General features: G+C 50.3%; 9 protein-coding genes across 9 annotated transcripts; 2 read left to right on the forward strand and 7 right to left on the reverse strand.

Annotated features, from left to right (window-relative positions):
• Positions 1 to 846: 846 nt before the first annotated feature.
• Positions 847 to 1,776, reverse strand: N7498_004416 (uncharacterized protein; the record flags this gene model as incomplete). The annotated part of the gene is made up of 4 exons (XM_058451478.1): positions 847 to 895; positions 951 to 1,022; positions 1,086 to 1,163; positions 1,217 to 1,776. 4 exons carry the CDS (start codon positions 1,774 to 1,776, stop codon positions 847 to 849), a joined length of 759 nt encoding a protein of 252 aa, XP_058310940.1.
• Positions 1,777 to 3,060: 1,284 nt separating this feature from the next.
• Positions 3,061 to 3,644, reverse strand: N7498_004417 (uncharacterized protein; the record flags this gene model as incomplete). Its single annotated transcript, XM_058451479.1, has 3 exons — positions 3,061 to 3,409; positions 3,465 to 3,535; positions 3,585 to 3,644. The coding sequence occupies 3 exons, from the start codon at positions 3,642 to 3,644 to the stop codon at positions 3,061 to 3,063; spliced, it is 480 nt and encodes a 159-aa protein (XP_058310941.1).
• A 208-nt stretch (positions 3,645 to 3,852) lies between these two features.
• N7498_004418 (NAD(P)-dependent alcohol dehydrogenase) lies at positions 3,853 to 4,986 on the reverse strand (the record flags this gene model as incomplete). Its single annotated transcript, XM_058451480.1, has 2 exons — positions 3,853 to 4,759; positions 4,790 to 4,986. 2 exons carry the CDS (start codon positions 4,984 to 4,986, stop codon positions 3,853 to 3,855), a joined length of 1,104 nt encoding a protein of 367 aa, XP_058310942.1.
• A 2,033-nt stretch (positions 4,987 to 7,019) lies between these two features.
• On the reverse strand, positions 7,020 to 9,120 carry N7498_004419 (putative glucan 1,4-alpha-glucosidase; the record flags this gene model as incomplete). The annotated part of the gene is made up of 5 exons (XM_058451481.1): positions 7,020 to 7,676; positions 7,727 to 8,364; positions 8,415 to 8,511; positions 8,563 to 8,846; positions 8,895 to 9,120. 5 exons carry the CDS (start codon positions 9,118 to 9,120, stop codon positions 7,020 to 7,022), a joined length of 1,902 nt encoding a protein of 633 aa, XP_058310943.1.
• A 1,071-nt stretch (positions 9,121 to 10,191) lies between these two features.
• N7498_004420 (putative alpha-amylase) lies at positions 10,192 to 12,452 on the forward strand (the record flags this gene model as incomplete). The annotated part of the gene is made up of 9 exons (XM_058451482.1): positions 10,192 to 10,335; positions 10,395 to 10,433; positions 10,481 to 10,596; positions 10,641 to 10,749; positions 10,805 to 11,033; positions 11,082 to 11,244; positions 11,288 to 11,434; positions 11,481 to 11,721; positions 11,778 to 12,452. 9 exons carry the CDS (start codon positions 10,192 to 10,194, stop codon positions 12,450 to 12,452), a joined length of 1,863 nt encoding a protein of 620 aa, XP_058310944.1.
• A 131-nt stretch (positions 12,453 to 12,583) lies between these two features.
• On the reverse strand, positions 12,584 to 14,266 carry N7498_004421 (putative extracellular lipase; the record flags this gene model as incomplete). Its single annotated transcript, XM_058451483.1, has 1 exon — positions 12,584 to 14,266. The coding sequence occupies one exon, from the start codon at positions 14,264 to 14,266 to the stop codon at positions 12,584 to 12,586; it is 1,683 nt and encodes a 560-aa protein (XP_058310945.1).
• A 1,470-nt stretch (positions 14,267 to 15,736) lies between these two features.
• On the reverse strand, positions 15,737 to 17,515 carry N7498_004422 (uncharacterized protein; the record flags this gene model as incomplete). The annotated part of the gene is made up of 1 exon (XM_058451484.1): positions 15,737 to 17,515. The coding sequence occupies one exon, from the start codon at positions 17,513 to 17,515 to the stop codon at positions 15,737 to 15,739; it is 1,779 nt and encodes a 592-aa protein (XP_058310946.1).
• Positions 17,516 to 18,476: 961 nt separating this feature from the next.
• N7498_004423 (uncharacterized protein) lies at positions 18,477 to 18,740 on the reverse strand (the record flags this gene model as incomplete). The annotated part of the gene is made up of 1 exon (XM_058451485.1): positions 18,477 to 18,740. One exon carries the CDS (start codon positions 18,738 to 18,740, stop codon positions 18,477 to 18,479), a length of 264 nt encoding a protein of 87 aa, XP_058310947.1.
• Positions 18,741 to 21,384: 2,644 nt separating this feature from the next.
• N7498_004424 (uncharacterized protein) lies at positions 21,385 to 23,218 on the forward strand (the record flags this gene model as incomplete). The annotated part of the gene is made up of 4 exons (XM_058451486.1): positions 21,385 to 21,426; positions 21,474 to 21,516; positions 21,568 to 21,682; positions 21,730 to 23,218. The coding sequence occupies 4 exons, from the start codon at positions 21,385 to 21,387 to the stop codon at positions 23,216 to 23,218; spliced, it is 1,689 nt and encodes a 562-aa protein (XP_058310948.1).
• Positions 23,219 to 23,355: the final 137 nt, after the last annotated feature.

Below are 23,355 nucleotides of genomic sequence, written 5' to 3' on the forward strand. Positions count from 1 at the left end.
CAGAGAGCGTGAGAATCTGCGAAGTGGGTGGGGGTGGAATATAGAGCGATAGGCAATCAAGCTTGCATAAATACCAGGAAGGTAGGAACAGCAAGCGATCATGACCAGATAACAGAAACTGAAACTGACTCTTCCAAAAGGTGATTTTGTAGCAATATAGAAACAATAGAGTTTCAATGGCAGTTAAAGCGTAGCGCATGTCGTAGAGGTGATGCTCTCCAATGCGGAAAGATGGCAAGATGTGAGGAGACGCCAGCCACCCCTAGGAGCGCGATGGCCATTTATGTAGCTGTAACCGGCCATTACTTAGGCAAATGAGTCTTGTATAACCACTTAATACTTTAATTTAGTCTCAAATCTAGGAATACCCCTCATAAAGGACAAAGAGTGGGATCAACATGATGAAATCGATTAGGAACTACAGCCGCGGATCAAAGAGGAACCACTCTCTCCAGGAGCCTCGCAGGGAGAACCTCATGTTGGCTGCAGTGCAAAGGCGGCAACGGCAGTGAGGTTTGGGATAATATTAACGATATAGTGCATGGCTGTGCCTTGATGAAAAATCCGTAATCCTAGCTTTGTTTGAGTGAAGCTTAAGGAAAATAAATTTGCAGGTTGCAGTGCTCGCTCTCACCCTTGGCCAATCAGGAGTAGCAAGTTTAGAAACTCATTTTGCCCTTTTATCATTTTCACCACCCTGAACCTTACATTCTATTCTTTGTCCAGCCATCTTACGAATACACAATCTTTCCCCTATGCTCATAGAGATATTCAGCGTCGGCATAAATAGTGACCAATTCTCGCTTGCCTTAATAGATACGCAGAGAGATCAAAAGGGACTATTCTTCAATATTTCTTGCGAGCTAGAGGCTGCATTCCATCATCACCATATCCACTTATTCGGGTCATACAGGCAATCAACGCGATTCGGCTGCTCAACCAGTCCATACCTGACGAATATCTCGTCAGACCATTCCTCTGTGGGGTCGATCTCGACGGCAATTCGGAAACCAGCAAGATGTCTAGAGACAGTTAGCTTTCACAGGATCTCACTATCTGTGCCTCGTGATCCCGGTGTTACGTACAAGGTCTCGGTATCATCATCCCAGATGATCTTTGACTCCCCCATTAATCTCTGCCGGAGACCGAGGCGAGCAACCTTTCTTCTTCATATTAATTTTCGGTATGGGACAGAAGGACGTCTTCAAGAACTCACAGGTAAGCGATGCGGAATTGTTCGCGAATGATATTTCGCTTCTCTAGGCTAAACTCCCAGAATGTTTTGTCGTTGAGAGACTCGCCGGGGACCTTTTCCCAGACGATGTGGTCGACGAAGCCGCCAGGAACAGGCCCGTCATCCCCTTGCTTTCCTTGTTGCCAAGCAAGAAGACGTGGTACAACGCCTGAATCCTGGAGATTTTGCAGTGCGGATAACTCTATATTCGTCCCGCGCTCCCTGCCGTCGACCTGAGTGCGCTTTTCTTCCACGGTGTCCAATTCGGTACCGATATGCGGAACTTGACAGTGAATACGAACAATTGCCTTCTTGTTCTCATCGCCATCAAGGTGACACGCAAACGAGGCCCAAGTGTATGAAATCAAATGCCTTGTTGCGCCTTTGACTTCGTCTTCCGTGTATTTCATATCCTGCCCCGAGAGATAATTACCTAGAACCCAGGTTGACAACACAGAACCCTCGGGGGTCGTGGTAGTGATGGCGAGTTTCCTATTCTTATTTTCAAGCGACGTAAGGAACGTACGTTCAGACAACAACATAGTGTGGGGATCAGAGAATTGGTGGTAGTAGAGAAGGAGAAAAGTTGAACTACAGAGGAAATGATCACGTCAACAAGACGTCTTTTTAACATGGGTCACTACGCCACAGGCACCACTTATGTGCATGTCGGGTTTCTAGAACCATGTCCCATGCCCACGTCTACCACGTGTCAGGCTTCCTATTTAGGTACGGTAGTCTCCCACGGAACGAGGGAAGTTTCCGTGCAACGCGCATCCTCAGTAAGCCTAATATTGTAGCCATGTGCTTAGATTAACGCGCGGTAATGTAAATGATTTCGCATTGCGCTGAGATCTTGGAAGGTCATGGAGAGACCCTGGAACGTATCCCGGAGTGTCAGACATAATCACTTAGCTTATGTGAAATGAATCGCGCAGGAAGATTCAAATATCTGACATTGTAATGATCGAGCACGACTCGTGGATTCGTATGACTGCCTTTGCCACGTTCTATTCCATCGGTGCTGGTAACATCGCCTGGATATCTTTGGAATCAAACCTGGCTGAGAATGGGAAAATGTGTTCTACTATGAGTTGCGGCTCTGGATCTGTTGTACCTACAGAGGAAGCAGAGGAAGCCAAGAGACGGTTAAATAGATATTCTTCAAACTGGATCAGGAACGTTTTGATATTCTCGTCGTTCCTGATGCACGCGCTCTGTCCAAAAATTACAATTGTTTTGAGCTGACGATTGGAAGAGTCGCACGTCGAGGTTATTACCTTGATAGCCTGACCCCATTTTAGTTTCGCTGCACCGAAACGACCGGCTTCACTTAAAAGTCTCCAATTTGTCACTCGCTCCTTCAACATCAAGACCATCACTGCCTGGCGACGGTGGATTGCCAATTCACCACTAACTACAAGCAGACCTTTGATAAATACGTCGCGACCTGCAACATAGAAGGTGTCGCGCGGAGACAGGACCTGGCACAGAAAGCCGCAGGCGAGACAACGGATAATTAATTTACTCGCGGCATTTATAGACGGAAGGCCATTCTCATTATAGATTATGGTCGTCATAAATTAGTTAAGTATGGAAATACAGAGTATTTATTCCAAATTCAACCTTCAACCCATAGAAGGTCCTGGGATGCTGCAGGGTCCTCATTTCATTTCTCTGACGTGCCCTAAAACATTTCCACTTCCCACTTTCCCACCTCTTCATATGTGAAGAGAGTTCATCCTGCCAAAATCAATATCCTGTCCCCAACCCTGCAGCCATCCCCGGGAAGCAAGTGTACTCCTCAACGAAGATATCTGGTGCGATCAATCCTCATCATCGTAACCATAACCGCCGTCATCATAGCCGTCGAATTCACCAGAACCCGCCTGGTCCTGGAATCCCATCGATTCATCGGATTTTGCGGTGTCATCGAATCCTATCGATTCGTCGGATTCATAGGTTTGAAATGAAGCTGACGAGTCATCCGATCCCACCGAGCTTGACGAGTTGGCAGACGACCCAGGCTGCACCGATGAGGCAGATTGGTCAGACGATGCGGGTGGGCCAGACGAGCTCGACGACTCGACGTCGGGAGGGGTGTACCAGGAGTCGCCCTGGCCGTTGTTGTAGTACTTGCTGCCGTCCGAGTTGGAGTAGAAGTACGAGCCGTCCCTATTCTGCTGTCAGTGTAGGCTCTTGAAAGATCATGCGTGATCGTGAGACAGACTGGTTAGAGTAGTGGTATGTGTTCTGGTTGGGAGCATCGCGACCGAAATCACGAGCGCAATAGTGGTTACCCTGGATGAGTTTCAGTGATTTCACGACTGCTGAGACATGACAGGCCCACCTCGCTGTTGGTGCCGGAGCTCTTGAAAGTGTACTCCTTTCCGTGGTTGTCGGTCGGCATCTTGAACTTGAAGAGAGCAGATGCGTGTGAGGTGTACGAGTGATAGTAGGGTATTATGAAGAAGAAGAGAAGTTACGAAGTTTTGGAGTGGGAAGGTCGGTGGTAAGCGAATGAGGAAGGGAGTGTTCAAGGTAAAGTCAACATCTTACAACATTACATTCTAAGTATCTCTGACATTTTCGACGAACGTTCAAATCGACTTTTCAACTCACCACTCGTTCACCAGAACGTAGCGGTACCGGGCACTGCCGTCGTTCATGTCCCGAACGACCTGGTTTGCCTCCTTCATGGGACGCTCTTGGATCCACGGGTGAATCTTTTTATCGACAGCGAGCTGCAGCATCTCGCGGATCTCATCGGGGCTACCGATCAGGGAACCACCCAGCTTGATGCCTTTGATGATCAAAGCGAACGCGGGTATTTGCAAGGCGCCGTCCTCGGGAGCACCCAGCTGGACCAGGGTTCCGCGGAACTTTAGCAGCTGACTGTACTGAACAATGGGCATCTTGGAGGAAGACACGGTTGAGATGATCAGATCCAGCGACTGGGCGTACTTGGCAGCCCAGTCCTCCTCCTCGCCAGTCGCAATATATTGATCCGCACCAAGCTTCAGCGCATCCTCCTTCTTGTCGCTCTTACGGGAGATAGCCACCACGCGGTCCGCACCTAGGGCCTTGGCGAAGAGAATACCGAAGTGGCCCAGACCACCGACACCGATGATACCGACAGACTTGCCGGGCCCACAGCCGTGCTGTCTCAGGGGCGAGTAGGTGGTGATACCACCGCAGAGCATGGGAGCAGCCTCGGCGGAGGGAATCGCGTCGGGGATCTTGATGACGAAGGAAGACGGCGAACGGTTGTACAGCGAGTATCCACCATACGACTTGCCGCCGTTGGGAAAGGTCCCGCTATATGTGCCGACCATGCGGTTGCAGTGCTGTGGGAGGTTACGAGCACAGGCATCGCAGTCGCCATCTTTGTTCAGGCAGGCACCACCCTGTGCACCAACGCCGACGCGATCACCGACCTTGATGTCGCCCACAGCTTGGGAGCCAACGCGGACGGCGGTACCGACGATTTCGTGCCCGACACAACAGGGGTAATCGGTAGGGCCCCTGTGAGAACGTTAGCATATCGAGTCTCACAGAGCTATTTCGTCAACTCGCCAGCCAGCCCTCATAGTATGAAGGTCAGATCCGCATACACCACAGTGGGTGACCTTGATATCGACATCGGTCTCCTCCCACGGCTTGGGCTCAAACTCCTGCCAGACCATTTTGCCCTGGGCAGCCTCGGGGCTAAGGCCCATCCAGCCCTCGAACTTGTAATCGGTTGATCCCATTATGAATATGAGAGATCAATTGGATGTGAATTGATTGTGATCTGCTCTTCTCTGGCGATCCATCCTGCTCTTTATACAAGCTCCCATGATATCATGGGCCCCCCAAACTGGGCCCTGGGAAATTCTCACCAGTTTCCCAATTTGGTTGCCGGAACCATTTGGCAATCGATTTCAGGTCCACTTGATCCACTGTGGACTGTCATCGCGGGCTTAAGGAGATTTATTTCCGTTCCTGTATCACATCCAAGTTACTCAAGTGGCGTGGGTGACGTGCATAGAGAAAAATTGAACGATGCGATCGCCCTGAATCTCAGATGGCCCAATCATGCTGCTCGTCTCCTGCAGTACCGTGCATCAAGATTTAAAGTTCTGACGGTCACCCTTGATAGTGCCGATGACGTAAATCGGTATCCCCGAGCCCGCATTATTCATCTTCCGCGATAAACACCGCCCGAACAATCATGACCGCCAAGCGGAAGCGGTGTGGGTAGTTAGGGCACGGTCAATTACCTCGGCGCTTTTTCTTGGTCTCGGTTCGATCGAGTGGTCAATTGCCCCGCTACTGCGTATCGTGACTTTCCCGTGGTGGAAAGTGATTCGGCAAACCCTATCTCCGTCCGCAAGGGACTTCGGGCGGTAACTCGCGAGGACCAGAACTTGGTCTACAATACTGTAGTCCATTCCAAGGCGATAAAGCATAAAAATTATCCAATCATACAGCTCAAGGGCCGGACACAACACCTTTCCGTGCCAGAACACCAATTAAAGCGGCCAGTCTGCGATAGCGTGAAATCTTGTCATTTTAACGGGCGGCCCCCGCATCCACTCCTGGTGTTCCTTCTTCATCGCAATCGCAACCGACGCTGGAACTGAAACTGTCATTCGGTCCTTCACTGATCATCAAAGTATCTATCTCTCATCCTCGAGCCTGAAGACCGGAAGCCGGATCTCGAGCATTCGGGAATTGGCCATGACTGATCCTGCGACCGCTCCGTAGCTCCTATCTCACGTCTCGAGGCTGCTCAGGAGGGTTTCTTTGGGTATATAAGACAGCAAAAGGCCCTCGGAATCTGGGGTTTGTTGCCAATGTGGAATGTTTAATATGAAAGTAGCGCACCCTTGTTCTGGTAACTAGTACGGCAGGGAGCTCGGCAAATCTAGCGTGGTGGAGAGCTGGATGATGCAATCGGGGGCTTTGACGGCGATCCGCATAACACACAACTACAAGTACACATCAGATTTGTATGCGATAGCATGGCTACACGATTGAAATATCGTAATATTGGACGAAATAGAATTGTGGAGAAAACTAAACCATTGTATTTCGTGGCGTGGTTAGAATATACAAACAGATAAAACAGAATCGAAAGGGTATACTTCCAACTCGCGTGGGGTGGACCCGGCCATGGCGTGCTTTGCGATCACGATGAGAACACACCAACCAATCACTATTGGCGACACAGCAAAGGGACAACCATCAAAAGCACCGGATAACTCGGGATCAATAACGCGATGACTGGTCAAATTACCCCGGTGGAGGGTCATCGAGTCGATCAGAAGGCCTTGTCCGCTGCTGGCCACATTCATGAGATTGTGGTTGATTTTTACCTCACGGGTCTGAAAGACACATATTGTAAGTCTCTCACTCTTTCCTCGCTACAAATACTAGGATCTGCTAGTGGTATCACTTGGCTACTCGCTGGCTGCTGCTTTTTTGGGACTTTTCATTCGTCATAATCAGATTTAGAGGATGGGTGAACTCTGTCCGATATTTTGCTTCGATTATGAATATTTTATTAGAGGTCCAAACAATATAATGAAGGGCATTCTGGTACCACAATGACCTTGATTCATATCGCTCAGTGGGTCGATAAATCCTCACGCGTGATTGTATTTTGCCGTTTCCAGACTGTATACGTTATAATTTGCATTCCACTAGGGCAAGCCCTGCTACAGACTATGAAGATCGAAGATCTTCACGACAGTCATGCTCGATCAAGAGGATCCAGGATAGGGAAACCCTCAATCGTAAACTACCTCCAAGTGTCGCTCTCCGTTACAGCTGTCGTGCTGCAGGCAGCCGGAACTGTGTAGGAGCGGTTCGGGTCACTTTCCCACTCAATAGTTCCATCGCTCTCGACACGGATGTATTTGTACTGGAAAGTAGTTCCTGCCGGGAGGTTGACAGTCACATACCAGAGGTTGTCGGAGCTAGTGTACTTGTCTGCGCTCAGGGCAACTGCATCGGCCGTGTTCCAGTCACCAAGTGCATCGATCGATCCTGCTAGCTTGACGCTTTCACCGTACACGGTAGTCGCAATGAGATCAAAGGTCACTGCCACCGATGTCGGGGTGGTGCAGGAAGTGCTTGTCGTGCTAGGTGATTTAGTTGTCGTAGACTTGGTTGTAGTGGTTCCACCTGTCGCAGTACTTGATCCACTGGTCAAAGTACTCGGCCAGTCAGTGTTGGTTGCGGCGCTGTATGTGCCAATCGCGGAAGTAGAGCTACACGTAGCGGGAACACTACTGGCGGAGGCCTCGCCCCATGCAGCTGGGACGATAGAGTTGCGACGCATGTTCGCTGTCAGCAGTGCGGCGTATGACCAGGTCAGATCACGCGCAGACAGCGGCGAACCATCGGACTTGGAGAACTGCTCGGACAGTGAGCCGTTGGTCACGGCATATTCTTCCTACAATACTGTTAGAATGTCGAAAGTCACTGTCAGGGCACTTTACTCACCACAAGGCTCATGTATCCATCAGCATAAGTCTTCACAGCACTAACGATGGAAGAGTAGGTTGCACTCGATGATGAGTATGTGCCCATAGCAGCCGAGCTATAGATATCCTGGAAAAAGGCTAACGACACGCTGTTGATCGTAAGAGAGCCAATACTGTTCCACTGGTAGAGAGCATCATAAAGAAGCTCAGCTGCAGCCAGAGTGCATAGATACCAGGGATTACCATTGTAGTAAGTGTCCTCCGGATAGCGACCAACCGAAACAGCCTTGCCTTCAGCAATGCCCGAGTTGAGGGTATAGATCGAGCGGAAAGAGTCGGTGACAATCTTGTGATTGGCCAGCGCTCGAGCTGAGCAAGGTTGGAAAGTCGTGTCATCGCAGTCCGCTTCAGGGTCGAAGGTGTGAATGCTGCCGAGAAGGGTGTTGGCATCTTTGCCCGAACGGCTACTGCCAAAGTTGGCCAGTGTATATGATCCTGTCCAAAATGACTGCAGGAAACACAGCACTTGAGGTGCTTGGGAGTCGCAGTACGAGCAGGAGGAGCCAACCTGGGAGGCAAATTTGCTTCCCTCTACCAAGGCGCGATGCTGCACTGCAATCGTGAAGAAGGAAGACCCGCTGACCTCCTCCCACAGATCTATTGATCCGGTAAGTTAAGATTCCATAAGCGAAGAGATCGAGCCTTACCAAAACCAGTGTTGTTCCAATACTGTGCCACGTAAGAGAGATCGTTCCGCACAATTGGCCAAACAATGTTCGTCGCTTGAGTTGTGTACCCGTTATCCTGCATTCTTCGTGTCAGTATTGTTCACATCCAAGGGTCAGGAAAACATACAATCAACCATTGGCCAAAGGCGATCAGAGCAGTAGCTCGGAGCGCAGGACCATCACGCTGAGGACGTCCCCAAGCGCCGGTGAACGCCGTCTCATCGACGTTGAACTTGGGTTCACCCAGGCCACCACTCGAAAGACCGCCCGATGGATTGGAAACCGTCTGGATATAGGCCTGCGCGTTGATGTATTCCTCGATGACGTCGAGTAAATCACCATCGCCATTCTTAAAAAGATCTATTACAACCTTCAAAGTCAAAGCCGAGTCGCGAGTCCAGGTATAGTAGTCTGTACATCCCGTGTTAGTTAGATTCTCCATGGATTCTGGTCACTCACAATCAGGGTTGTCAGTGCTGGGACTCGCAATCACAATTCCCGGTTTTGCACTTGCAGCATACACGCCACTTGCCCCGATATTATGGAGAATTCCCTGTCGCGCAACACTCGTCTCTGATGCCAGCCAAGTATCTAAGCTACCGGTGGCTCGTGCCTCCAGATGAGGTGCAGCCAATACCGCCTGGCCGAGTGTCAACGCGCACAGCGCAGTCCAGATGGGAGCCATGATTTAGAGTGATGTCTCTCCTGTCAGAGATCTCCCTTCTAAGGAGCTTTTTGCCTTTTTATGTCCAGGCCACTTTGCTGAGTCTCGCTTCGGCTGGGTTGGAAATTGCCATCATTCTCAAGGATTACAGGTTGCAGGGGACATGCGGGGGAAGCCAGATGCAGCAAAGTGGAGATCCACGGAGTCTGGCGTGAACTAGTGGATTAATTTACTAGTTATTTGACGCTTGCATCAACACGCTTGATCGTGCGGCATCTGAAATGACATCGAGATTTCCCCATCATCGGCGTCTTCCACGACTGCATCCCACAGACTCTAGAGAGTGACATCCCATCGTTGGTTACCTTCGACCGCGATCAACTGCGATCAAAATGCACCAGAGGCCCCTTTCCTTCGTATAAGCAGGGACTGCAACATTCACAACCCAACCTTAGTCCAGACCCCGCAAAATTTCCGCCCCCTGTCATCTCATCTGACACTCCGCCGACCGTCCACCAATCATCCACCAATCATCTCTTCTAACAAGCCCGTCCCTGGCACTTTTGGTCTCGCCTATCAAGGGGGCTTGTTGGCAGATGCCACGTGCATAGGGGCCTGATTGGCCTGCATCATCTGCAGTGGCAAGTCGGCGGTTCTGTTCGCAAATGCGGAGCCGTGCAGAACCACATCGCCGCACGGCCCTGGGAGGATCTAAGCGTTAGACTAGTTGCACGCTAGCGTCGACCCTCAAGGCTTTCTAAGAGCTGACCATGTATATTTTCCTGCTTTCTTGACCGGGGCGCAAGTATTTGTGACTCTTACTGGCTACACCAAACGTGCGGCATTTCAAAGCATGAACAAGTGCTTGACCAGGGTGTGAAACAACTAAATCGTCAATGCCGACTGACACGATTGGCTCTATACCCCGACAGTTGCCCGCTCCGAAAAATGCTGCGCATCGACGACAGACAGCCGTCATAACGTTACATGGCTAGTCATCTACCTCAGCAATTGGGGTATAAACAAGGAAGCAACTTTCACCCCGTCGGACAATCCTGCACTCTCGGCAATATTTGCACTTCAGCGTTGACCATGAAACAGCTTACTTTCGTGGCGCTGTGCCTTGCACATGCCGTTGCAGGCCTGACACCCGCTGAATGGCGCAGTCAGTCCATCTACTTTCTTCTGACGGATCGTTTTGGCCGCGGCGATAACTCCACCACCGCTGCATGTGACGTTAGCGATCGAGTAAAGCAAAGAATACCTCTACAGAGATACGATTCTAATAATGCTAGGTCTATTGCGGTGGGAGCTGGCAAGGAATCATCAATCACGTACGTCTCAGGTTAATTAAAGCATGGACGTCCGCTAACTGCAACAGCTGGATTATATCCAAGGAATGGGGTTCACCGCCATTTGGATCACCCCTGTCACCGAGCAACTGCCTCAAGACACCGGAGATGGCGAGGCTTATCACGGATACTGGCAGCAGAAGATGTAAGATTTGAGATCAAGAACGAAGATTGAGCTGACTCGATTAGATACGAGGTAAATACCAACTATGGTACCGTCGCTGATCTAGTCAAGCTCTCAAAGGCTCTGCATGGTCGAGGAATGTATCTCATGGTGGATGTCGTGGCAAATGATATGGTGATTTGCCAACCTCACAGGGGACCAGGATGGCAATGGCTAACTCGAATCATAGGGCTACGATGGAGCAGGAAATACTGTTGACTATAGTGTATTTGATCCCTTTGACTCCTCGTCATATTTTCATTCCTACTGTCTAATCAGCAACTACGACAATCAAACTAATGTTGAGGATTGCTGGCTTGGTGATACTACCGTATCCCTCCCAGACCTTAATACGGACTTGTCCTCTGTTCAGACAATTTGGTACAACTGGGTCAAAGATCTGGTCTCAAATTATTCCAGTAAGCTGTCCCATCAGGTTGACTGGGATGCAACTGACAGATTTAAAGTTGACGGGCTGCGTATTGATACTGTGAAGCATGTTCAACAATCCTTCTGGCCCGGTTACAACGATGCTGCAGAAGTCTACTGTGTCGGAGAGGTCTTGGACGGAGATCCCTCATATACTTGTCCGTACCAAAACTACCTCGATGGTGTTCTAAATTACCCAATGTGAGCATTCTTTAAACATCTTGATCCTTGGCTAATAATCCAGTTATTACCAATTGCTGTATGCATTTGAGTCTTCCAGTGGAAACATCAGCAATCTATACAACATGATCAGCTCTGTGGCTGCGGACTGTACAGACCCAACTCTCCTTGGAAACTTTATTGAAAATCATGACAATCCTCGTTTCGCATCGTATGTATTCATCTACTGTGTTTCCTGTTCAGATCTAACAGTTTAGGTATACGGATGACTATTCTCAAGCTAAGAACGTCATTGCTTTTGTATTCCTGTCGGATGGCATTCCCATCATTTACGCTGGCCAAGAACAGCACTATAGCGGAGGCAACGATCCCTACAACCGCGAAGCCACCTGGCTATCGGGGTATTCAACAGCCGCCGAGCTCTATCAATTCATCGCCATCACAAACAAAATTCGCAGTTTTGCGATTTCTACGGATCCATCATACATCACCTCTCGGGTGCGTATCACTGACACAATTATACATTTAGAAGGCGGAAGCTAATTGATCTACAGAATGATCCGTTTTACACGGACAGCCACACCCTAGCCATGAAAAAGGGGTCAAGTGGCTCGCAAGTGATTACAGTTCTTTCAAACTATGGTTCCTCCGGTAGCTCATATACTCTGACTCTGAGTGGTAGTGGGTACTCCTCTGGAACCGAGCTGATGGAAATGTACACCTGTACATCTGTGACGGTGGACTCTAGCGGAAACATCGCAGTACCCATGGCGTCTGGCCTGCCTCGTGTCTTTATGTTGGCATCTTCGGCGACTGGCAGTGGATCATGTGCGTCTGGCTCGACAACGACGACAGCATCCACAATCATAACGACAGCTACCAGTGCATCAACCTCCACAAGCATTTGCACACAGGCAACTGCACTACCAGTTCTGTTTGAGGAGATTGTGACCACTACTTATGGAGAAAATATCTATATATCCGGCTCTATCAGCGCACTGGGTGACTGGGATACTGATGATGCCGTCGCCCTATCAGCAGGCAAGTACACATCGTCCAATCACTTATGGTATGTTGAGGTGACACTTCCGGTCGGAACTTCATTCGAATATAAATTCATGGAGAAGGACGGGTCTTCGGTGGAATGGGAGAGTGACCCGAACCGGTCATATACAGTACCATCAGGCTGTTCTGGAACTACTGCAACTGTAACGGCTACATGGAGATAACATTTGAATTTTGAAATGCTGGGAATTACTAAATTGATATTATTCTTCACTCATGCAATCGTTCCTCGTATAGATTATAGACAAATAGGTAGTATAAACGGTTTGTGCTCTGCACAGTATCGCATCCTCTATTAGATATGCAAAGCTTTGAAGTTCTCCAAGATAAAGTCACCGACCGGTTGCCGGAAATCGTCAGCCAGTAAAGCACCATGGTTACTGAAAAATTGCATAAGGCTGTGGTTACCACTCCACTGCGGCCAGTCCATGTGGTTGGCTCGAGAGTTGGGGTCTAGGTCGTAAATGAAGGACAGGTAGTAGGAATGAATTGATCGGGATGCGTAGTTCGGTAAAACCCCGTAGAAGACTTGCAACACATCAGATCCATGGAATGTGCCGAGGATGGGAGTTCCATAGCCGTATGATGCTAGGTATGACCAGAAGGGGACATCAGGTTTTGCTTTTTTGGCGAGTGTTAGGAATGCGCGTCTGACGATGGTGAAGCTGATGTCGCCTAGGAGCGACGCAATGCGTTTGTACTGGGGGTACCAGTTGTTGAAACCGCCTGTGCGGAAGGGTGAGCCGCATGCTGCGGTATCGGGGTATTTGGACACCAGTTCTTGGAGCTGGTCTCGGGTCGCGTCGAAAAAGAAGATATTTTGCAAATAGTCCACGATCTCCTCTGTGGTTGTAATGTTGACTTGGGCCAAAGAAAAGATGGTGCCTTCATCTTCCTGATCGCCGATGATAAATGGCACAGAAGCGTATCTGCCACTTTCGGCTAATATTTCAGGCGAGTCTGTCAAGACCTTGCCATCGGGTCGAGGCAGATACGGCAAAGACACCGAATTATAGGAAACGTCGTTGGGGAAGGAGTTGGCTGCATCCAGGAAGGCTGTATAGTCCAAATCGCGCAGACACTCCAGTCTGTCCTCTGCGTTCTCGCAGCCGGCATGCTTCACCACATGTTCAAAGACAGCTTGTCCCTTGGGGCAGTCCACAGGATCAGCAGGAGTGATACTTCCCGAGTTCATGATTCCTCCGCGGAAGAGTGGGGAGCCATTATAGGTGTGATCGCCGTCGTACAGCGCCATCTGATTGAATACGGAGATTGCACCGGCAGATTCTCCCCAGATAGTCACCTTTGATGGATCACCTCCGAAGGCTTCAATGTTATCTGCAACCCACTCTAGCGCCAGTCGCTGGTCGAGGAGACCTAGGTTGGCAGATCCATCTTCGAGAATCTCCGAACCGGGCATAAACCCGAATGCGCCCAGGCGATAGTTCATGGTGACGAAAATAACAGGCATTTTCCAGTTCACAGATGCAGTGACGAAACTCGAACCGTCATACATGGTAGTGGACCCAGTTTCAAAGCCGCCACCATAGATCCAGACCAAAACGGGCAGTTTTGCATCAGGTTTGGTCCCTGACGGACGGCGAATGTTGAGAGTTAAACAATCCTCTCCCGCATTGGTGATAGTTTGGAAGATTGGAATGTTGGACAGTTTTGCGATCACCGACACGGGGAAATCGCTGGTGTCGGTGTTCATAGCAAATTGAGGACATGATTTGGCCGGCAAAACCGCCTGTATAGCACCTAAGGGACTTTCGATCGGCTTAGGAGGCTTAAGCCGAAGCGATCCCGTCGGAGATTGTGCGAAGGGGATGCCATTAAAATTATCGATCTTGTTCGGTCCCGACGAGCCAAGAATAGTGGCCCGGGGATGCGAGATTGTGACCGTGGGGTCAACAACTCCCTTGGTCGGAGCAGCTAGAACCGCAGGTAACAAAAACAACAGGAACAGGAACAGCATATTGACGCTGTCAAAGTGGAAGCCACGATGTGACTTGAAGTCCTTGCCTCTCAAGGGGAGCGAAGGGGTATATTATAAACCCCCCACATCTCCAGCCGCCCCGAGGATTGAGGCATCCGCAGTCCTCCACAGTCCTCACTACCGGAATGAACAGGCGGTGTCTCAGCAAAGGAAATCAACGAGTCATCAGGCTCCTCTTGGAAGATCCCTCGTAGAAGTACAGTGGCCTCGGGCACGGGCAAGGTGCCTGAGTAGCCTCTCTGGACGCACCGAGTTGAGGGTCATGAGGCATGAACTACCAGGGACCTGCATGAACACGGGAGACTTCCACCCCTCATGACGGTTCTCAACAAATTTTTAGTTGGACATAATCTCTTCAGCTCGAAGCAGCTCAGTCTCCACTTGCGCGTCACGAACTAGTGCATCACACGGGTCAAAGGATCTCGTCCCGCAGGGTTGATCGGCAGGAATCAAGGGAGAGCATTTTAGCTCCTAGTTTGGAATGCACAATTACAGAGCTCGATAAACCCTGCACAGCTCATCGGCACATCCCTGCCTTTCTGGGGTAACCCGGTGGAGGTGCCGATCGCACGGCTGAACACAAAGTGGATGCGATCTGATCATTCACGTCCTGTTTTGTCGATTTTAGGGTTCCTTTGCGAAATAATGTTGTGAGACTCATTGTTGGATTCCCCTTGTGCCTGCATACGGGAAATAAATCCAGGGGCTATTTCTAGGCTGGATTGTTACACAAATCAATAACTACGGTACAATTAGGAGGTTTAAGCCGATAATCAATCTAGGCTGTTGGCTTGTTAATCTACTCATGGATTCGACTATTCCTGGTACTAGGTGCCACTCTTATATTTCTTATCGCTATCTCCGACCCTTCAAGAGACACAATGCGAGGCTGAAACTGCAGGACTCAAATCTATTATTCCTTCATATTTCAATGTGAGGCCGTAGTCTATGTGATTTACCCGGTCTATGCAAGCCAATAACAAGGCCAGCTAAATGCTGGATGATGTTCCCTCTATTTCTCGGTCTGCCAACCTTCCCATCTCTCAAAGTCGCCCGTGTCCAAATCGAAAAGTAGATGACGGGCCCCATCGCCTGACCGTTGTAGTTAGCCGCCCATCGGACGTTGGATGCCGCTTTCTGTAGGTATCCTTCTCTTTCACTGTGATGTGAGAACTGATGAAAGTAGTAGCTGAGTCGGCACTGAAACGTTGCTCGCGGGGACAATCTTGGTCCTTTTTCTTAGTTCGTGGCCCCGTATATCTGTTGCGTGGGCCTCTAATGTACTGACAAACCAACCAGGAATCGGCATTGGTTCAGGACTTAATGGATACGTGCCGCGATGCGCGGAACAGTAAGAACAGCTCGTAATAGGAGCGAACTGTTCAAGATAAGAAAGAAAATTTCATTCCTCGACGATGCTGATGGGAGAATGTTCCCGGTATCCGAAAACTACTTTAACGCGTGTTGCCGCCTTCTAATGGATGCAGTCGGCGGGCGAGAACAGGTAGAACTGCCCCCAGCGGGTCGGCCCGCAACTGGACCCCTCGGGATAGGTTGTCCCGCTAGACCGGACGACCTCTGGATCCGCGCCGTAGGAGTAGCTAGGTTCGCTTGCGGAGTCAGCACCACTGAGGTAGCCGGAGCAGTTGGAAAGGCTGTAGAAGGCATAGGGACCTCTACGGCAGACACAGGGACATCTACCACCGATGGGGTCGCCGCTGGATTCTGGCGAGACGAACCCACCAACATATCGAAGGGACTTTCGTAGGGTTGATGGGGACGCATTACAGACCGGTCGAGGCGGATTCCGCCTCGACCTGGAAGAAGGAGATCGATATCTTCCTGCTTCAGATCCGTGTCGTTGGAACCTGAATCCCGCATGCCTCGGTGACGATTCACAGTTGGGTTAGGCCAGGTTCGTGTTGGCCCTACCAAGGCCTCGTCAATCTGAGCGTTGAAATTCGTGTCCAGGTGGTCAATCCGAGTGTTGACATTCGTTTTCAGCTGGTCGATTTGATCCCGAAGGGTAGAGAAGTTCTCACGTAGGAGATTGGCTTTCTCTTTCCTTCTCGCAGCCTTTCCTTCACCGGAGAAACGGCCGCTAGGGCCACGTTCCCGGGTGACTGCTCCCACCTCACGAGTTTCAGCAGGGAGATGCTTACGCTGATAGACTAATTCGTAGTCGGGGAAGACCATCTCTAGCCGGTTGCGGGACAAGGGGAACAGCCTCTCGCCGTCAACCTCCCGCACCTCGAGGAGAACCCACGCATAAGGAGGTTTTATCTCCCATACCGCTCTGGTCGATGGGTAGAAAATGTTTGGATATTGCTCGACTGTCGCCTTATTTCCCACTTGGGCGATCATGCAAATTTCCTCTGGGGTTAGATCGGTCAGAGGATGATTCTCAACCGATGGCAATGCTCGCCCACGTGAGTCGACCGACCCGTTCGCTGGAATCTTCCTCGCCTGTGTGAGTAGAGGTTCGCGTCCGATATAGGGAACGCGGTCTCCCTCATGGGGAATGACCATCCCTTCAGTTCGAAGCCAGCATCGCCGAGAAATAGGAGGCATGGGGAGAACGACGGTTCTCGTCTCTTCGGCTTGGATCGTGTCCGTAGTTGTCTCTTCGCTGTTATCCTCCAGGCTACTGGTGAGTATCTCCTGTCCCGCGGTCGTACCCTCGATGCTTGTGGCGATTTGGATTGCGGGTATGTACCAGGCCTTGGGAGTATGTCCTAGTCTCTCGAGTGTCCGGCAAGCCGCAAGTTCCACCTCGAGTTCATCTAGTATAGCCTGCGTCGTCCAGGATTCGACATCTCCCTCCGGATGTCCGTTTTCGATATCTTGTACCATGTCTGGAACGCTTTCTGGATGTCGACGGTTCAAGAGGACGATGGCGATAATATTGCGAAGGACTCCCCTTTCCTTCTTCGTTCCACGAAGGCCGTGACGGTAGTGGCTCACCAGCGCAGACATCTCTTCAGTCGACAAACTGCTCGGAAGCTGTTCGATAAAGACGCGTTCGAGGATTCTGGCAACTTGTCTAGCTTCGGGTGTGCATATGGACACACGGGAGAGATTCGACGGAGTTCGGAGCGGACCTGTTCTAGAGGTTGGCGGCTCCACGGCTGCGGTTGGTAGTGATCGGTTCATGGCTTGTTCATCGGGATCTACCGGCCGAGAAGCTGCGGCTTGCTGAGCTGCTTTTCGAGCACGGTTAGCCGTCATCTCTAGTGGCAGATAATGACAAGAGGGGATGCACTGGCGGGTATGAAGAGACGGGCACGGAAGTGAGAACAATGGTGGTTGGGTGTCAAGAAATGTGGACTAAGAGACAAAGAATTAAAGTACGAGCAAAGAGAAAGCTGCACCGAACGCGATGAACTTCGCAGTTCCGGGTAATGATACTGGTCGTATGCAAAGTATTAGGAGAGTTCATTCCAAAAACAATGAAAAAAAACCACCAAAATACAAAAAGAAAGGAGCAATCCACCACCATCTTCAGTCAGTCACTTGGGATTATTTCTAGCAATCCGTAATATCAATACGAGCCAAGGCCTTCCAGCAATTACACCTTCCCTCTCTCCCTCGTCGACGTAAATCCACCGATCTCTGGCCAAGGATACCGGCTTCTTTCATCGCTCCTCGTTCGGTCTCCGTGACCGGAACGATATCGTTGACCGCGGTTATTCGTTCGTCACCTTGGTACCCTACACTCTCCCACCGATGAGGGCAGACACGTGCAAGTCATTCGGGTGGAAATTGGAAACTCGCCATGGAAATTCTGGACAATAGCGGTTGACAGTGAGGAGGATCCGTAATCCTCGCCGGCGAGGATCTAGCTTCTGATGTCGGTCTTTGTCCAACCGGTAGTCGCGGGCAAGAAGCAGCTGGCTGTCTTCAAATCGCAATGTGTGCTGGATTTACGTGCCTATAGTTCGTCCATGCTCCAGTGCCACATCTTGTGGACATGCAAGGCAGAGAGCTATGCGAGGTAGGACGGGACCAGTTGATCCGTCCAGTCAGTCCATTCCACCGTGGCAGAACTTCCCGGTCATCTATTTATCTTCGGTGTACATAGGAGCGAGCCCAGCGCTTACAGCGCGACAGGCATTCTTCCATTTCGCGCATATTGCAAGTACCGCGTTGCCGGTTCAGAACTCGGTCCCAAGAGACCAGTGGGTATCGACTACCAGGAGTACGCGTCCCACTGCGAAGAAAATCCGTGAGTTTTGTAGACGTTGATCCGAGAGTAGCACTCAATGAATTTTTGTGCTGTCATGGGTGACTCCGTGTTATCATCACTCTCGTCAGGTCCAAGCATAATCCGATCGCACTCGGCCAGGGAGAAAATTTGCGTTCGCAGACAAGCGAATGCCATTTCAGACACCTCCGCACTCTCCAGGTTGTTGTCTTTGAAAAGGGCAGGGTCAAGGACGGCCAAGTCGGCCATGGGCGACGTTCCCGGGGGGGGTTAGATGGTGAATGCGCATTGAGAGCGCTAGCCGACGTTTCCGCAAGTGCGACAAGGTTCTTGGGCGTTGGCTTCTCCACGAAGCGATTCTCCTGTAAGGCATTTCTCTTGAATGCTTCAAGACGCTCTGTTCAGATACCGGCCCGGCGAGTGTCCGTGGTAGTTGGCGCCCGTCCGACGTTGGATATCGCTCTCTGTACGAGTCTGCCTCTTCCACTGTCATACGAGCACCGACGAAACTAAGAGCCAACTCGGAGCTATAACGTTGCTCGGAAGGATGCACTTCTTGAGTTGAGTCTCCAACATAGCGTCGAGTCACTTTCGGGTTCTGGTGATCTTGATACTGGCGTTCTCTCTCAGTGATGTGCCTGAAACCTTCACCAGTGGTAGGCAAGTGAGCGATGCATGTGAACCCCACCCGAGATATTTGCGATGAGCCTCATTTGCTTGATTGTGTGGTTTAGTTGTTCTCTACGAGCCGGACGACTGAGGTTGACGAAATGGAGGCAGCACAGGGTACGTTGGCTCGGCCCATTCTATAACATGGTCCACTGGTGCTATAGCTCGGTCCAGCACTTGCTGGAGTATCGCGCCGCACACTAACCCATATCGCAGAGCGTGGATCAGGAGCCACGCAATTGGGCAGACCTGTGCGTCATCGTCGTCGAGCGGCCTCAAGCAACGAACAGTGCTGTCGTTCTTCGTATCCTTATCGCATTAGTCGTGTCAAGTGTGACAAACGCTCGTAGGCTATGGAAATCTGCCACCGGCCCATCGACCCAAAGCTCAATGTGGTTGTGAAGGTACTCCTCGCCGATGTACAATAGAGTCAGATTCTCACAGAACCGGACCTAGGGAAAGAAAACAATCTAAGACTGGTCCAGGCTTGGCACAGGAGCATTTGAACAAACGTCCAGTGGCGATAACCACATATCGCATGAAAGGAAAACCTATGTATCACCGAAGGCGGAAAAAAAAGAAATTGCGATCCACCTAATACCCCTCATCCTCCATAGGGTCATTGTCCTCATCCTCATCCTCACCCTGCGTAAGAAGATGAGCTGGGTAGTTTTCCTCAGGTTGTGCGAGGAAATCTGCCATGTTAGGAATGACTTAATCCCCAAGGTTTGGGTCAGCTGAGACTGAAGGAATTTGCATGCGATACAGTAGATGCTGCACGATTGCAGCCACCCATCAGTTATCTTCGACATGGCTTTCTGCCTCAAGGAGACAGTCCGTCGAGGCTTGTGTGAAGTCTCGAGCCTTGTCTTCGGCGGGTCGCCCAGCCACCATGGCTGTAAGCAGGAATCCTCTCGCGTTGCACACGCGACGGAACGCGGAGAGTATGGCACTCTGCTGCGGAATCAGGACACTTGCGAAGAGCTCTTGAATCAACGCGAGATACTCGTTGTTGACTATAAATGACAGAGTTATTAGTGGGTGTTGAGAAATAAAGGGGTAGATGATCAGACGAAAAGAAAATGGACAGATAATTAATAGTAAATTCTGATAATGTTTTCTGCTCGTTCTCAGGGGGATATTTATGTCCTTCTCCTGAGAACTGTTTTCTAAGGGAAATGCATACAAAAATGTTCTCCTACACCGCTGCCCAGTGTCCATAAGAGAACTCCCCTGAAAAGAAGCAAAGAAGGTGATATAGATAAGGAACCTGCATATATGGGCTACCTATGTAGCCCAATTTCAATAGCCTCATGGGCCTAGCTGACCAATCAGCAGCCATTAGTTAGGGTAGAGAGATGCCAATCGATATTAGCGTCTTAATAAGGGCTCCCATTTCCAACAGTGGGTGCTCCTGGAGCTTACGACGTATGGCTTGGCGGAGACTTATACCATCAAGATTTTCAATGTATATATTTATCTAGAGGTTCTAATTCAATATAGAACCACCTAGTTTGCTATCTCTTAGCGCCTTTTATCTACTTTTCTAATCATCTCTCACTATATCTCTTAATTCTCTTATACTTCACTCTAACTTCTTTCTCACTTCTCTCTCACTTTTCTTTTACTTCCCTCTTACTTCTCTCTCACTTCACTCTCACTTCCCTCTTACTTCTCTCTTACTTCTCTCTTATTTCTCTCTTATTTCTCTCTTATTTCTCTCTTACTTTAGTATTTATTATACTTTTTCTTTCTACCAACCTATATAACCTTAGTTATTAGGCCCATCCCTTACTTTGTGGTGTCCTCTATAATATCATTAATATTAAAGAAAAAAGCTCATTCTTTTTCTGTCTATAAGTATAGCTTATAACCTAGACTGGATTAAATAAGAGCTTTTACTTCAATTTACTTCCCACTACCCTCGTGCTCTCCATGGGTGGTGTCATATTGCCAGCCATGATGGATACGGTGGCCACGACCCACACGGGGCCAAAATCCGGGGAAACAAAAAAATGCAAGACTGCATCCATAATCGATCGTAACCCCGCACTTGACCCGCACTTGACAGCCAACCCACTAACCAACTTGGGAAAGAAGCGCCACTTATCTTCTTATCACCGTCGGATATCGGAAGTGTCCGAGAACGTGGAGTTGAGTTAGAGAGAAAAGACCCCGTCGCTTCCGTCCTCTCTTTGCCCTGTGCTACTGCAATCTGCACACGATGAGCTCCCCCGGCCGAGTCTGTGCTCGCTGTTCTCGCATCGTTCGTATCCCCATCTTATCCACCTCGTACGGAGCTAATTAAAACAGAAACAACGATGCGACGGCGGCCTTCCGTGTTCACGATGCAAACGTACGGATCTTGTCTTGCCAGTCGAGTAGTGAACTAACGTCTTGGCCGCAGGTCTCGGTCACATATGCACACCGCGCAGTCCGTCCGATAAGGGAGATCCGGTGGCTGTGATACGACGGCCTAGAGCATCGCGCTCCCGCAGCGGGTGTCTGTCCTGCAAGGCGAGGTAAATCCCCTTCTGTGGAGTCGGTTTCGCGCTGCTGATTTGCACAGGAAGAAGAAGTGCGATGAGAATCGCCCGAGATGCAGCGATTGCCGCCGACTGAATACCGCTTGCCAGTGGCCCGTCAATACTGATGATGCAGACAACGTTGTCTCTTCTCCAGCATCTCATGCGACGGTCTCGACAATCGCTGATCCGATGGATGATTCCGACGGCGATCCGCAGGGTCTCGACTTAACCCCTCTGGACGACGAGGAGTTTATTGCCACGCTTTTCCCACATCCAATACCCAAACAGATCACGTTTCTTCCGATTGATAGGTCACCGATTTCCGCAAATCCATACCTGCGCAGTGACGAAGACCGATCGCTGTTTAACCACTATGTCCACGTCGTAGCCCGTGCCCTGTCCCGATCACACGATCCTGATCGGAACCCATTCCTAATAACGCTCTTGCCGCTGGCGGCAGCGTCGGACACGGTGACGAGTGTAATTTTGAGTCTCAGTGGTTGCCATTGGAAGCGAGTGTATCCAAGCATTTGGAGATCCGCCTTGAGGCGACAGGGCAAAGGTCCCATTCCCGATCCACCCCTTGGATTGACCCAGACTAACACCCCTGCAGCATTAACTCAGGTGAACACGCTTCTCGGCCGGCCGGATCGTCAATGTATCTTCGAGGCGTGCGTCACGGTGCTTTTGCTATGTCTAACCGAGCTGTTCGACGGCACATCGCGCGTATGGAAATGGCACCTCAAAGCCGCCAGTGCCATCCTCAAGTCTCCAGCATTCCAGAACCTCGTCTCAACCGATGAACAGACATTCTGTATCAGTCTTTTCCACTATTTGGACTCGATGTCCACCATCTCCAGGTGCAAAGCACCTCTCCTCCGTGATGGCGATAGCATGACCGAGTTGACCACGTCTGTCCGGCGGAGTAGCGCGCCGGAGCTCGAGCGCAGCCAGTCCACCGATGCAATATACGGAATCTCTCCTGCCCTATTTGATTACCTGGGGACGGTCAACCTGCTGGCGAATCATCGGAGCAAGCGCGTGGACGAGTTATCCGAGATTGGCTTCCGAGCGGCGGCAACTCATCTGGAGAATCGGATTGACGAGTGGAGGGCGGATCAAAATCACGTTGTGGAGCAGGAGCCCGACACGGAGCATGCCACCACTGCATTTGAGTGGGCGATCCGATTGCGCCTGCACCAGGTGGTGGAGGGTTACGACCCGTTGCATGCCTTTGTTGAACGAGCCATTGTAACGATCCTCGATGCCGTGCAGGAGATCCCATATGCCAGCCGAGTGGAGGGGTGTCTTCTATTTCCATTGGTAATCGCTGGGTCTAGCAGTGTCAGCATGGAACGGCGCATGATGGTCAAGGAGCGACTGATGGTGATGGAGAATACGCTAGGGTTCAGTCATATCCAGTACGCACGACAGCTACTGGAGACGGTGTGGAGTGAAGCGGAAGGCACGGGAGATATGAACTGGGCCTCGGTACGATACAGTCAATTCCCCGGTGTAGTGTTTGTCTAGGTGAAATAGAATTGCATAATATGTACAGCTTCATTTACCGCGCAAAGTAGGGTGCGTGAGACAGTGGATTCGGGGTAGAGTAACGAGACTGGGGAAGGCAACCGGGCATCAGATAAATGATTTAGTGCAAAAAAGAA

Source organism: Penicillium cinerascens, assembly GCF_028974065.1.
Source record: "Penicillium cinerascens strain IBT 15544 chromosome Unknown contig_24_segment0_segment0, whole genome shotgun sequence".
NCBI lineage: Eukaryota > Fungi > Ascomycota > Eurotiomycetes > Eurotiales > Aspergillaceae > Penicillium > Penicillium cinerascens.